At 33.8% G+C, this 15,558-nt stretch overlaps 2 protein-coding genes across 2 annotated transcripts; both read right to left on the bottom strand.

The window, feature by feature from the left end:
• Window positions 1-641: 641 nt before the first annotated feature.
• On the bottom strand, window positions 642-2,869 carry LOC140883594 (large ribosomal subunit protein bL9c). The gene is made up of 6 exons (XM_073290133.1): window positions 2,682-2,869; window positions 2,452-2,579; window positions 1,611-1,656; window positions 1,216-1,313; window positions 1,089-1,136; window positions 642-995 (listed from the first exon to the last, which is right to left on the bottom strand). The coding sequence occupies exons 1-6, from the start codon at window positions 2,829-2,831 to the stop codon at window positions 875-877; spliced, it is 591 nt and encodes a 196-aa protein (XP_073146234.1). The 5' UTR covers window positions 2,832-2,869; the 3' UTR covers window positions 642-874.
• Window positions 2,870-7,920: 5,051 nt separating this feature from the next.
• On the bottom strand, window positions 7,921-11,614 carry LOC140881822 (pheophorbide a oxygenase, chloroplastic). The gene is made up of 7 exons (XM_073287420.1): window positions 10,944-11,614; window positions 10,531-10,766; window positions 10,234-10,360; window positions 9,455-9,591; window positions 8,671-8,830; window positions 8,309-8,590; window positions 7,921-8,213 (listed from the first exon to the last, which is right to left on the bottom strand). Exons 1-7 carry the CDS (start codon window positions 11,370-11,372, stop codon window positions 7,959-7,961), a joined length of 1,626 nt encoding a protein of 541 aa, XP_073143521.1. The 5' UTR covers window positions 11,373-11,614; the 3' UTR covers window positions 7,921-7,958.
• Window positions 11,615-15,558: the final 3,944 nt, after the last annotated feature.

Below are 15,558 nucleotides of genomic sequence, written 5' to 3'. Positions count from 1 at the left end.
GTCTACCCAACTTTTTTTAATGTTTACCGCGGTTTCATGTCTCTCCAGATTTATGCCATAGCTACGAGCACTGTTCTAAATGGCAGTCGAGGCGACCCTCGACCGCTCCGCCTTTGTTTAAGTCGGTGTGAGGCTATCCGACGGACAAACATTCGATCAATGATTTTAAAATTTCAGTCAACTATCAAAGTTAAATAATTTTAAAAACCAACCAAAATCAATCAATTAAAAAAACCTACATATAATAAAAACATCTCTAATTTGTATTTACTTTTTGTTTCAATTGTCATCCACCATTAACCACCACCAGCCTCCAGCCGTTATCAACCATCACCTTAATTGTCTTGTTAGTTTGTATTTATATATTTATTTACACTTTGTCTAAATTGTCTAAATTGTATTATATTATATGAAGCTTTTCTTTATGCATAATCATTATTTAATTTAATTACATATATATTACATAAAATTATGACTATTTCTAGCTACATTTCATGATTATATATAATTACCTTAAAAAAATAGCTAAAAACCTTCAATCGCCTAGGTGGTCGCTGACCACCCCACCACCACCTCCCGACATTTACAACATCGGCTACAAGTGGTGGCTGGATTTGGCTATTATGAAAAAAATTCGAACGGAAGTAGAACCATATTAATACTCAAATTTAACCAAATCAGATGAAACTACAAGGAAAAGGGAAATAAAGAGAGGAGATAATTAATTGAAAAATGAATAAAAGAAATCCAAATCAAATGATACCAGGCACACAAAACTCAAACGTATATAAGAAAGACCAACAGAGAACCAACTTTCTTGGCTTGTATACACGGTGAACCAGGTTAGGAGGAGATGGCGAGGAATACCGCCCCCTTAATTAGCATAAACGTTCAGTTTTACTGTAGCTACAACTTCAGGATGGAGCTTTATTTCTGCAATATATTCTCCAGTTTCTCTGATCTCTGGAAGTGACACAATTCTTTTGTCCACGTCCCTATCAAGATCGAATACGGACAGGCACCGTGAGAACCGATATTGTATGAAGAATGTTGACATGGTTGATATAGAAATGGTATAGAGTGAGTACCTCTGAAGCTGTGCCTTAATTATATCAACAAGATCTTGAGCAGTAACACTATGAAAACAGGTATGTGTTAGCGATCATGGGAAGAGATTTAGTGCATCGTGCTACTTACTATAAGCACCAAACTTACCTTCCGAATATTAGTTTTCCTTTGCCACCCTTGCGCTTAACCTTGAAAGCTCCAACAGTTTCAAATATTCGAGCAAGCTGCTGTGCCTCTTCTTTTACCTGATTGGCAGGTACGTGAGAAAAATCTTACTCGAAAGAATAATCTAAGACTCCTTTAAGTCGTGTATGTTTGAATTGATGAAAAATGGGATTAAAGTATTGACTTTGTGACCTATTTTTGCAAGAAAAGAACTAGAGACATCATCAATATGTTGGCATTTTACACGGTGAATGAAACATGAAAGTGAAATTACTCTGGCTGTGCTAGTGATCAAAATACTAACATTGCAGCAAGGAAACAGATCATGGCTTGGATAAATAATTAAAGCATGATTAAGGATATGCAAGGTTCATTACACGTTTCTTTTCGGCCTCAATTCTCTCGTCTTCCAACTTCATTTCCCTACAAAGAAACAGAAAACATGAAATGACATCCAAGTACAAAGAGAGATTGCAGGCCTGATCCTCCAAGGATTGGTTCAGTGTTATTGACACCACAACATGCCATTTCTTATCAAATCTAAGAGTGACTTGCTGTGAAAAAATGGAGAACTCCGAAAGAAAAACAATAAGACTTTCTCAGACTTGAATAGTTGAATTGCTGGAAAATAACAAGAAGATTGCTGCAAATTTATAGTCGAAGTTAACAACACACATAGATACACATTAACCTACGAAGACAATAACTAGCAAAAATGAACCAGTGAAACAAATGAAAATTTCAACACCAACAAGCAACTGAATGAAGCTATATCAAGAGTTAGCAAGCAAATGAGACTTCTTGCTCGGATCAAATCAAGTTTCTGCAGACGGATTTGTTCCAACAAATGAGCTTTCAAATTCAAGCTCCAAATCCTCTTCTTTCACATTGAGATTGAAACAGGAATGAAATTTGGGTTCTTAAAGTGACTCCACCTTATCAATTATAGATGCCAATCCGTTTCCACTGTTCTTCATAAAAATACTACCAGCCTCCTCCACTTTTTCTCCCTGATCTTTCACTTCTCCCGCAGGAAATCATGTTAAAGCATGCCAAGAATTTTAACCGAAGAAACTCCAACATTAAGTGCAATGAAGCAAAAGAAACATAACCAAACACAATAATGCAATTTAAAAAAGTAATACATGAGTCCAAAAGAACAGAATTTGAAACAACGGTTACTCTTAATATTAATCATAACCAACGGAAGATAATTACTTGATAAGGCCGGGCGTAACAATTTGCGCCATGCCCATGGGCAGCAGAAAGTTCCTAAAATACCCAGCTTTCACATCCAAAAGCTCCCCCTTTTTCCCCAACTTAGTCACATCCTCCTTCAATATCACCTGAAAATGGAAATGCAAATTGTAAAGAAATGCAAAGATAAAAAAAGGAACACGATTAAAGATATCTCAAGGAACCCATTTCGTGACAAAGGATTCCCATACCTTCCGAACTTTCTTGGCTTTTTTCTGAGCCACGACCTTTAAAACTGGAACCCCGTCGGAGACTTTCGCCGTATCGGCATTCACAGTCTTCGTCAAGGTTGAATTTTGCAGCCACGAAGATGAAACCCAAGAAAAACTAGTGGACGCCATGGACAGAAAACACTCTTGCGCAATTCAGTGTGGAGTTGGCTGTTTTCTCATCATCTTATCTGGATTCCGGATTCTGTCGAGGATGCAACATTTGGGCCAAAATAGGTTTGGTCCAGTGCAAAACGTATAAGCCCACAGGAGAATATCCAAAAAAAGAAGAGTTCCAGTGTGATTAGTGATCGAATTTGTTTCTTTTCTTAGTACGTGAGTTGTATTAATTTTTTTTAATGAAGCTGAAACCGTAGCCACTGAGGTAAAATATCAAATTAACACATTAGTCTTGTAAACCAAGTTATCCAAGTAAAATGTACTGGAAAAGTATAGAGTGACCCGAGAAGTTGTTGACGGAGAGAATTGAATTTCTGAATATTCTTCCATTACTTACATATTTCACCAATTCATACACACATTTGGAGGCATGTGAGTTGTATTGTTAATTTATTGTTGTGCATAGGGACAGAGTCAAGATTTTGGTCAATTGTAGGCAAAAATATACTACAATTAATTAAAAAGAAAGAAAAAAGAGCACCGCTTGATCAATTGACAACAAAAAATAATATTTTCTAAGGTTTGAACATATTCTACACACAATTAGTAGCAACTGTTAATTGATATTAAAATGGCAGAAAAATGATGAAGAATAGCGAGCACTGAACCCACAATAAAAATTTTTGATAGAAAATTTAAGCTCTACGTTCGAAAAATAAGCATGAATTCTTTTTCGATAGCAAAAAGAACACAAAATTTTAAAACAATTGAATGATTGACTAACAGCCGAAAAAAAAACAAAACCTAGATTTTTGGAATTTATAGAGAATGTGGAAGGTGAATATTGTAAGTAATATGAACTGAAATGTTTGTTAATCAAAGCGTATGATTTCGTGACTCGTGAGGAGAAAACATCGTAACAAAAGTTATAGATTGATACCTCGGTAATAATTATAAGTAAAAATTTGAGCCTAAAATTCCGAACTAAAAATTATAAAAGGAAAAAAATTGTTATTTTTTAGATCCAATATAGATATTTGAGCATGTAATAATAGTATATAAAATTTTATAAATTATGTAACTTTTATATAGATATATATTCTTTATTTTTTTTGGCCAAATGTAGGCAAAATCCCACATTGGGCCGAAACTAGCTCCGACAATGGTTTTGTCAATTAATGATATATATTATGTACTATGTAGGCATTGTGCATTAAATTGTCTTTACTCTTTACTTAGTGTCGACATCCATTATATTTAGAGTTAGGTTAATCGTTACGTATTGAATTTTTCATTGTCGGATGAATAGAATATAGCCAGACCACATGCTAATATCTCACGCCCAGGCTACAATATTTGCAGCGTCCGCTCATGCCAGCAGCGGATGCTGCCAACATAATCACATGGGGACTTGCAATTTTTGCATGTCCCCATGTGCAACCCCCTCCCCCCTTTTTTTGTTTTTGTTTTTTTTGCTTTTAAATTAATTATACAATTAATTATGTTTTATAAAATTATTATTTATTTAGTATCATTATGCTTTTTTTTTCAAAAATCTGAATTTTAGTTCTAATTTTCGAATTTGATGATCGGGCTAAAAAATTGTTAAGAAAACAAAACAAAAAATTTACGGTTAAAAAATTAAATTGATTAAATAATTTTTTTGATCAGATATATTTATAAAAAAATTATTTAATATAAATAAACATATTTTCATTAAATTTATTTTATTTTTAAAATATAAATTCTATTTTTAACTTAAATTTGGGTAGCAAAGTTATATATTTATTTTAATTTGTTTGGATTTGTAAATGTCTCTCGGTTCTGTGGATAAATTTAGAGAAGTTGATTCAAATTTATTTGAGACAAATTTATGCAAAAACGATAATAAAAAAATTTTCATCCCGAATTCGAGTCGAAAAGAAATTATATCAAAAATTGTAAACTACAACCGACCCGAATATATCCGAATTAATTCTCTAGGTTTGATAAAAAAAAATATTATATCAATAATAAATAAATAATGGTTTTACAAAATATTATTAATTATATAATTTATTTAAAAAAACTAAAAACTAAAAAAAAGAAAATGTTGTATATGAGGACTTTGTGATCAGAAAAATTAGTTAACCTAAATAAACATATTTAGATAAATTTATTTTATATCATATTTTTAATATAAATTTTATTGTAATATTAAAAAATTGATTAGCGGAGTTATTGACTTATTTTAATTTGTTTGGATCTCTGCAAGTCTTTTTAGTTCTATGGATAAACCTAGAGGATTAATTCAGATATATTTGGGTCGGTTGGAGTTTACAATTTTTGATATGATTTTTTTTCGGCTCGAATTCGGGTTGAAATTTTTTTATTAGCATTTTTGCATAAATTTGTCTCAAATAAATTTGAATCAACTCCTCTAAATTTATCCACAGAACTGAGAGACATTTACAAATTTAAACAAATTAAAATAAATATATAATTTTTCTACCCAAATTTAAGTTAAAAATAAAATTTATATTTTAAAAATAAAATAAATTTAACGAAAATATGTTTATTTAGATTAAATAATTTTTTTTATAAATATATCTGATCAAAAAAATTATTCAATCAATTTAATTTTTTTAACCGTAGTTTTGTTAATAATTTTTTAGCCCGGTCATCAAATTCGAAAATTAGAACTAAAATTAAAATTTTTGAAAAAAAATTATCATAATGACTCTAAATAAATAATAATTTTACAAAATATAATTAATTATTTAATTAATTTAAAAGCAAAAAAAAAACAAAAAAAAGGGGGAGGGGGTTGCACGTGGGGACGTGCAAAATTTCAAGTAAAAATCGAAAAACTTTTTATCTCCCGATCCTGTACCCGACACATTTCGGGACCCAAATATTCGGGATCCCGAACATTTGGTATCGGTCGGGTATGAAGAGGAAATCCCGATTTTTTTTTCAAATTCAAAATTTCGTTATAAAAACAAAAAAATGTGATTATTTTATAAAAAATACTAATTAGAAACTTATATTTTTAATAAAAAATAAATATTCAAATTAAAACATATAATATTAAAATATTTTGGATATATTCCGGATAATGCTTCAAGGTTTTGGTAAGAAAAAGAAGTGCATCGAGTAATTATTAATAAAATATTCAGATATAATTAATAAATAAATTTTGTTAAATAGATAGTCAAATTGATCTCTTGGTCTACATATTTGTTCTAATTAGATAATTATAAATATGAATTAATTAAATTATTAAATTATTTTTTTAAAAAATACACAAATAAAAAGTCATTTCATGATTTCACGATTCGATCGTTCCAACAATAAAAATTATGCGAATTAAATCTATAATTAATTGTTAAATGTGTTGAAACATAATAATATTTACCTCATATATTAATAAATTTATTAATAAAATATATTACTATATTATTTCGGGACGGGTCGGGAATCACGTCGGGATAAGGTTTTTTCCCGATCTCTCTCCCGATATTAATCGGGACGGGAAATGTCGGATAGAGATTTTTTCGGGACGAAAATGTGATGGGATTCGGGAAGGGTTGGGATTTCGGGAATTTTTGCCACCCCTACCTAATACCGCATAACGAGTGGAAGGCTGGTTCAAAGAAAGGGTTAACCCAATCGCCAAACACACTAAATGGTCGTGTGACAGTGAGAAAAGAGCTCAAGAACTGTAATAACCCCATCAAGTTTACCAGCCACAAATCTCACAAGGAAAGGTGATCTAACCACAACCCAAAATGAGTTGAGGCCCAAGGTCTATTAACAATAGACGAAACCCATGTTGTACCAAATAACAACTCCATAAGAGTGTAAATGATCACCAAAGGCCATCGATCGGTCGCTGATTTAAGGCCAGGGGTGCTGATTTAAGGTCAGGGGTGATTTAAGGTCAGGGGTGTCGAGATATCTCACGTCGGCTGAATAAAGTTCTTTAGAGTTTCATAGAGCTTCTTTTTAGGGGTGGGATCGGGTCGGAACCCATCCCGTAACCCCCTTACTCGATTCCCGTCCCGATAAGAATTGAAATATTTTTTTTCTCGCGATCCCGCATCCGAGAAGTTTCCCGAACATTCGGATCCCGTCTGATCGAGAGAGGGTAATCCCGAACAATATTTTTTTAAAAAAATTCTATGAATTTTTTTTAAAATTTATAAAAAAACTCAAAAAATTTCTTAGTACATTCCAAATAAATTAAAATTTCTTTGTATATAACCATTAAAAACTAAAAAATCTTCATAGTACATTACAAATAAACTAAATTTACTTGATTAATACAATAAAAACATATAATTATTTATAATAATAATAAAAACAAAATAAAAATTTATAACTCAATGTTAATATTAAAAAATAATTATATGGTAGATAATTATAAAACATTAATATTAAAACATAAAATTATAAAAAAATTTATTCTTTAATTAAAAATATTATTGAAAAATATTATTAATATATTCGGGTCGGGTCGAGAATCCCGTCGAATAGATTTGCCTATCCCTATCCCTATCCCGATCCCGATCCCGAAATTGATCGGGTCAGGATACTCGGGTCGAAAAAAGTTCGGGACGAGAAAAATTCGGGACGAGAACGGGTTGAGAATAGGGAAGAGTCAGGAATTTTCAGAATTTTGTCAGCCCTACTTCTTTTTATATATGAAATTGGACAATCCTCGTATGAACTTTTGAAGTTAGTTAGATGCAAGTCCAAATATTAACAAAATAAATTAAATATAGTGCTCGTGTCAAATTTAAATATTTAAAAGTTTGAAACCAAGTATTTCAAATCTATATCAATATGAAGCCCATTTCAAATCTAAATTCCGAATCCTTTCCGTCCAAACACATGAAATTTTGATAATTAAAATGGGATCATGAATGTCAAAGAACGCAATTAATTTTACCGAACATCTATTCCTATTGCGTCACGATTAGCTGTGACATACCGAAGCACGACACAACCTAAAACAGGAACCAAGTTCACGAGTGCTTAGATTTTGTGAAGTTTTCTTTAATGGTGGTTTTTGTTGATCAGATGCAAATGATTTGGTCCTAAAACCTCATTTACTAGATTATGGTGAACCTTTTTTTTTATATAAAAAAAAAATAATCAATCAATGTCAGCGTGTACGTAATCAACAAACACAAAGTTCTTTTGGAGTTCATTTACAGCATAGGCCAAACCAGCACTCAAAATCGAAAAAGCCCCCAAAGCAATACGAATCTGCATGTCCGGAGGAATCCCGGCTGTCGCAGCGCAGACAATAGCGGCACCGATCAAGAACTTCTGCAGTGTCTGGAAACTAGAATGAGCACTTCTACACGAAGAACACTTTAGAGTGTGCTGCTCAAATCTATCCAACATCTGCACAAATACAATATCGACTATTATTTGATGCCAAATGGTGTAGGATTCAAATGTTTACTACATTCATGTTATAGATTGAAGAATTCCAATACCTGGCGTTTGGACATTGTAATAGAAGGTAATGTCTGCAGATCATCGGTGACACCAAACCACTCCGGCTGGCTGTTGCCATGTCGCCGCAGCCAATTCCTGAATGCCAAAACAAAACGATCCGCTTGTGTTGGGGTGAAGGTTATTTTTGTGTACTCCTTGTTGACATCACCCACCCCATCCTTCGACTTTGAAAGAAAGATCTTCTCTTGACCTTGAAGCACTATCATATCTCCATCATATACTTTGTTTGATGTCCAATGCTCGTGCCATCGAGGAACCACCTGTCGTCAAAATCAGTTCATTAATTATTTTTAAAATTGTTCCCGATAAATGAGAAAAGGCATAGGATGATGAGACCTACCTGCCACCATTTGGGACCTGGCATAGTAACCTGGAAAAAGTTTCGGGCACTGCAAACAATTGAGCGAGTCTTCCCTGGTGCCATTGGAACGTTGAAGGAGCAAATCCATATGACCCATTTTTGGTCGCCTAGGACCGGAAGTTCGGTATCTATCTCAACTCTGACATTACCAGAATGGTAAAATAAGAGAATGGTAAAACGATTCTGAATAACTAACTATTCACGATGCCTTTTTTCCACAGCTAGTGTACCTTTAATAATACATGGCCAAGAGATTTATTTATAAACATACAAACTAGAACACTTGATTAAACTTATATTATATGACCTTTGATTTGCAGTAATTCACTGGCAACACACATAAAGAGAAAGAAGCACCGCTGACAATTGAAATAATATATTTACTACTTGAAACAGATATCTTTTACTAAATTACTTACTCATCCAAAATTTATATGATAATGACGTCAACAAACTAGGAAAATCCGGGTTTGATAGATAAAAGGAGTAGAGAGCACGGGCACTCAAATAACTAAGGATATTAGACCATGATCAAATCTGTTATTCATTTAATTCAAAACATTTAACAGTAAAATAACTCTCCAGGCTAAACGCATATACCGGAATAAAATCTAGAATATACTGGAGAGCACTTGAAAATTGTGTGACACTTTTGCAGCTTATTATTTAACCATGGATTTGGGGAATGCCACTGGGCCAATTATACAGCGGTGTGATTTGCATGTTGTTTTACACAAGTACCATATGCCACAGATAAACTTACTTATTTATATAGTAGCAAGGCGCAACAAACTTAGTGCTGATTCTTGGATTACCCTCATTTGCACCAGAAAAACCCCATGGTCCAGTTGATTGCATTTTGAATGGTAATGGCTTTGCTCGATCTCTTCTTCCTGTAACCTGTCAATGCATATTTGTTTTAAGTGACTACTAAAAAGACTTGTTTATAGAGTCTTGGCAGGACATTTAAACTCATGGAATCTCAAAACAAATTCTGCAGTAACCGGATGGATGTTGACAGTAGCAAATACATTTCTATTTGAACTCCATTTCAGAAAAATCAAATATATGCAGTATTGATTTCAAGCAGGAAGCTTGTTATTCGTTCAACATAGCTCACTGCGCGTTTTTTCAACAAACTTGCTTCATGTCTTGAGATTTGGTTACATAATCTAGCTCCGCTAACCAACCATGCAAGGAATCACATCCAAATCCAAATAATTCCAACATGAACTTTGAATTGCGAGACTTGAAATATTTCCACCAGCGAATACTTAAAAAGACACTTCTTAGAAACTAAATTCCTTTCTATGTTTTGATTTATCAATCTTGCATCAACTCATTCTTCTACAGCTTTAACTAATCATGTGATTTACCCTGAAAATATATAAAGAAAAAAATTTCTGGATCTTGTATAATATTTAGAGATAAGCTACATTTATACAGATGGTTAATATCCACATAAGCTGTAACAACAGAACAACAAAACATTATAGAATTATATTATGATTGAGAACTCTTTCAACTATATAACAACGTTACCTTATGGTGCGCAAAATCAATGTGTGAAGGGTCAGACACATTTTCCATCAGAGTATCATAGCTATAATACAGATCGCGTTGAATTGTCACCGACGAAAACTCGGGCTTATCAAAATCATCAGGCAACCTAAACAATTCCCCATAATCAGAAGAACATTAATATTCTTATTCCAGCAAAAAATATTGCTTAAAAAACCAAATCAATCAAGGTAACTGGAAACATTGTTCATATACTCTATATAATATTTCTCCAAGGTTACGTATTAAATGATAAACCACCAATTTAAAGACTTTTACATTGGAGGCTTCGTGGCTTGAGCTCTCTCCCAGTCATTCTCATTAGGCCAAACAAAGAGAAGGCCCTGAGAAACCATGGTTGGAAACCTGGTGGCACATGCCCTCGGAGACTCAACGGCACGAGACTCGGGTCCTTCAGGAGCTGCCTGCGGTATCCGAGTACACGAGCCGCACCCGTCAAACGACCATCCGTGATACGAACACTGCAAGTGCCCATTCTCATCAATCCTCCCCTCCTGCGATACATTTGAACACAAATTCAAGATCAAGACAATTAATTATGGCCAAGAAACAGAGCATTAAGGAACAAATTTCAAGGGTTAACAAGATTTCTCTACAAAGATTGAATCTTGAGGAAAGGTTTCCAAGAACTTGCAAAAAATTAAGAGAAGAAAGAATGAAGAGAAATTCACCGATAAGGGAGCAAGCCTGTGGGGGCATTTATCATCAAAAGCAACCCACTGAGCAGCCGATTTATCAAACCAGATAACAAGATCTCGATTCAGGAGCTGAAATGGTGTGGGATAACGAGGGTCAAGATCTTCAACAAGGGAAACTGGATACCAATGATCTCTCCAAGAAAACTTCGACGACGAGACCTCTTCAGAATCTGCCGTCTCGATCAAAGGTTCCGCATCTTCTGCGCCATCTTCCGGTATTGTAGCCGGAGTGATTGCCGGAGAAGCTACATGAATCGGAGTTTTCAAAAGTTTGCTTCTTTTTGGTGAAGTGATAGTCTTACAAACGAAGGGCAATGAAACAGACTGGTGGTGTAGACTACTGCTACTGGCATTGTAAGAGGCGCTGAATACGGGCGTAGCTGAAGCAAATGAAACCGCCATCGAGTATTCCGGTAATTCAAGAATCTCTAATCCCACCAACTAATTTATCTTTATAGCACACAAATGCATCATATCGCGTTTAAATTTCTCAAAGCAGTTTCATTTAATGATTTCGAGACACACCAGCCTGTTTCTTCTTTTGTAAAACGATGGTGTGTAATGGAAATGGAGGTTGGCTTTGCGTACAAGACTGAAATTGGATTTTCTTGGAATTATATGTCCTAAATGTGAATCAAGGCTGCTGGGCGAAATTTGAGACTGTAAATTGGGAGTTATTGGACGTGACATGTGAGATATTTTTCATATGTTTTCCTGTTGTGTGGAGTAGAACTACGCCACGAAGTAGTTGTTTTAACTTTTAATTTCAATGAGGAAATAATATCATGGAAGGTTTTATTTATTTGTTTATTTTTATTTTTGGGAAGAATCATAAAAAATTTCCAAACATAATACTAAAGATAACCAGAATCATACATTTTATTGTAATCCAGTTCATTAATTTTTTTATCATCCAAAGGTATGTTTTTTACTAGAGAAATTGTATTGATAAATAAACCGTGGCACTATTATAGCACATGTTTTGCATTGGTCTATTTGTATCCCTTTTTTTTTTTTTTTAAAACCCAAACAAAAGACGCTATTAATAATGATTGAGATTATTACAAATCTGATCCAAATGCGAAAAAATAAAATTCGGAGGCTCGTTCCAATTCATGGGACTAGCATAGGAATGAGAGACTTTTGCTAATGCATGAGCACACTCGTTCGCTTATCGCCGAGCAAAAACTGTTATGAAATCGTGCTCACTTCTGATTATATCTTTGCATTTGTGCACGATATAGGGCTAAATTCTGAGATGCCAACATACACTGAGTTGATTGTGTCCACTACTCCCTTCGCATAAAGTTCAAAACATACCTTCTTCCACCCCAAACTTCGAACCCATGAGAGTGTTTCAAGAAGTCTCATTGCTTCTCCATCCTTCACATCAACAACACCATTAAAAATACGAGTCCTACATCCTATTACCCGGCCTTCCTCATCCCTCAATATGCATCCAATCCCAATCTTTTGTTCCTCACCAAAAAATGCAGCATCCATGTTGCATTTGATAAATGAGTGTGCTGGTTTATGCCACCAGGTACACATGCATTTTCATGGGTGTTAATCTCATTGATAATCTGTTTGGCTCCTGATAAGAATCTTGGATGCATGAAAGGCAAACACGACTATATTAAAATCGTACCCACAATTCAATAACAAACAAATTCTATAATGTTGTCCCGATCTTTTGAACAAGTAAGTTTTTGGATATCCACCTCTAATTTACTTGAAATTAGCAACAGATAATCACGAAGGAAACAATTGATCACAACGGAACCTTCAGAAAACCTGTTTCTGACAACCCACGAGGATAATCAATCGACAAACGCCACAAAGTTGAAAACTTTGATAAGTTTGATTTGATAAACAAAGCATAGCTTTGCCATAATTCTAGAAAGAATTATAATTGATAAAAATCAATTTCCATAATTTTCAATCTATTGTATTGTATATTCAATAATAAATGTATATGTTATATTTATAATACAACTATAAAATAATAAAAGATAACGCAAAATAATGCAAAAGATATCAAAAGATATCATCTAAAAGTTTCCTAGTAGACTTGTAATACTCAAAATAATCAAAAATACTCAAAATAATAAAATAATACTCAAAAATCCGAAAACACACACTACACGCCAAGTGTGTGTAAATCCCGTACCGGCGCCTAGGCGCTTGAAACTGGAGCCTAGGCTCTGAAACTGTCCGAATTGTGCATTATTCTTGCAAAAATAATTTAAAATCTAGCCGTCGGATCAAGCTGAAATTTTAACCGTAGCTTCATAACATCCTAAAATAAATTTGGACGGTGGAGATTGGATTTTGATCTCTCTAAAATCTTCATAAAATTTAAGTACTCCACCACGAACTCCATGCTTTCCAACTTGGCTTCCTTGCTCCCCAACTTGATTGTCATTGATCCCAATCCTACTAATCTTGATGGCAAATTATGAGAGAAATATTGGAACAATATGAATCTTCGATAGCTTAGACTCATCTTCTTCAAAAAGATTTATCCTCAAATCTTGCCCTTTACTTGCAAGAAATTTAGCCACAAGTTTTCTCGTTTCTTCTTTCCTCTTTTTTTTTTCACCCCTTTTTTTTCTCACCAATTTCGAAATCCTCTTTTTTTTTTTTTTTTTTTTTAATTTTCGAATTTTTTTGTTTTTTAATTTATAACTTGTAACACAAGACGCGAGACTTGGATAACAAGTTTGAAAGAAACGACACATAAATTCGACGAAGGAAAGATTATAACGAAGAACGAAGAATGATGAAGAACGGATAAGAAAAACGAAGAACAGATAAGAAGAACGAAGAACAAATAAGAAGAACAAATAGAAAGATACGACTTACTTGAATCAATGGAACCTTAAGCTTTAATACCAAATGATAAGAATCTTCGATAGCTTTTTAGATTCCTCCCATCCAATATGCTCCCATCCAATCACATAGATACTCCTGTGCAAATCTATTTGTTTGGATCGAGTTTTTACTGTTATTGCTCCAAACTTTGTCAGTTTTGTTGTCGCCAAATACTTTATACTCCATAATAGCATGCAAAACCTATCCCTCTCGTAGCCCCCTATTCGTATCTCTGCCATTAGTGCAAAAAATAATTCCAAAAACGATTCGGCCGTTTGTGCCCCAGCTTCTATTTTTCCTTGTAATTTTGCATGCTGCCAGCACTCTTGTGCAAAAGGACATGAGATTAATGGTAGACAATTTCTTACAAGTCTCCAGATGAAGATCTTTACCTTTGGTGGAAGTTTTAGTGCCCATAACATTTTCCAATCTCTTTGTATTTGTACTTCCGTGCTTTGCCCAGTTGAGCATGCAAGATGATACCCTGTTTTAACCGTATTACAGCCATTTTCTGAGTGATGCCAGATAATGCGATCTTCATGATTCGAGATGTCCAGTGATATATGCTTGTAATCTGAGTTATATCTCTGGTATTGAAGAGTTCATGTAAAAGTTCAATGTCCCATTCTTTTTGGCCTGGCACCATGAGCTCATTGACTCTTATTATCCGAAAGCTCAGGGATAATCGATGATTCCAGCTTTTTATTGCTTGAATCTCTCAACCACGGGTCGTCCCATACCTTGATGTGTCGTCCGTATCCAATTTTCCAACGAATTTCTTTTGCTAGCAATACTCGTGAATCCAAACATAACTTGGATTATGCCCAAGTGTGGCATTTAGGAAATTTCCATGTGGATAATATCTAGCTTTGAAAACCTTTGCAAATAAGAGCATCACGATCAGAGATCAATCTCCAGCCCTGTTTCCCAAAGCATTGCTATGTTGAAGTTCGAGAATTCTCGGAAGCCCAGACCACCCATTTTTTTTCCAGCGCACATTTTATTCCATTCCAACCAGAGCCGTACCTGTTCCGATGGGCCTGAGGCGAAAGTAACAAAGTGGACCCTATTATTTGGGCAAATAATTGTAAAGTTTAGTTTGAAAATAACAAATACAATAAACAATAAATTAATACACCAAAAATAATATATAACATCAATAAAAAGTCAACAAATATTTGTAATAATTACATAACTATATACTACCCGTCTAGCTGTTTTAGAGGTGATAATATTTTCAAATCCGTGTAATCCAGTTTTTGGATAATTTCTTTGTAAATATACAACATAGCTAGCTCATTTAATCTATCATGTGCCATTGCTGATCAGAAAATAATTCTTGATTAACTTCAACTTTGAGAAATTTTTTTTTGCTGATTAACTGTTACTAATATGTTTAACAAAATCTTATAGGCAATATAAGTATTTGGGAATAAACCATTCAGTTTTGTCAAACATTGTAGCGAATCAGTTGCTGTTTTTACATTTGTTAAATATAATCTCATGACCATCAACTCCGAACGCAAATCATCACCATTAATGTCTTAACGTTAAATGTTAAAGCTCCATACAAGACTTCATCAAGCTAGTTAAAGACACATTCTTTAACTTCTTCAAATTTAACATAAATCTAAAAGTATTTTGAAATTATTTAAATTGTTCAAACCGAACTTGAAAAAAAGATAAGACTTAATCAATTACTAGTGTCACTCTG

This window comes from Henckelia pumila, chromosome 2 (genome assembly GCF_033568475.1).
Source record: "Henckelia pumila isolate YLH828 chromosome 2, ASM3356847v2, whole genome shotgun sequence".
Classification (NCBI taxonomy): domain Eukaryota; kingdom Viridiplantae; phylum Streptophyta; class Magnoliopsida; order Lamiales; family Gesneriaceae; genus Henckelia; species Henckelia pumila.
The sequence above is the reverse complement of the archived record's forward strand: the minus strand, read 5'-3'. Positions and strand labels throughout refer to the sequence as shown.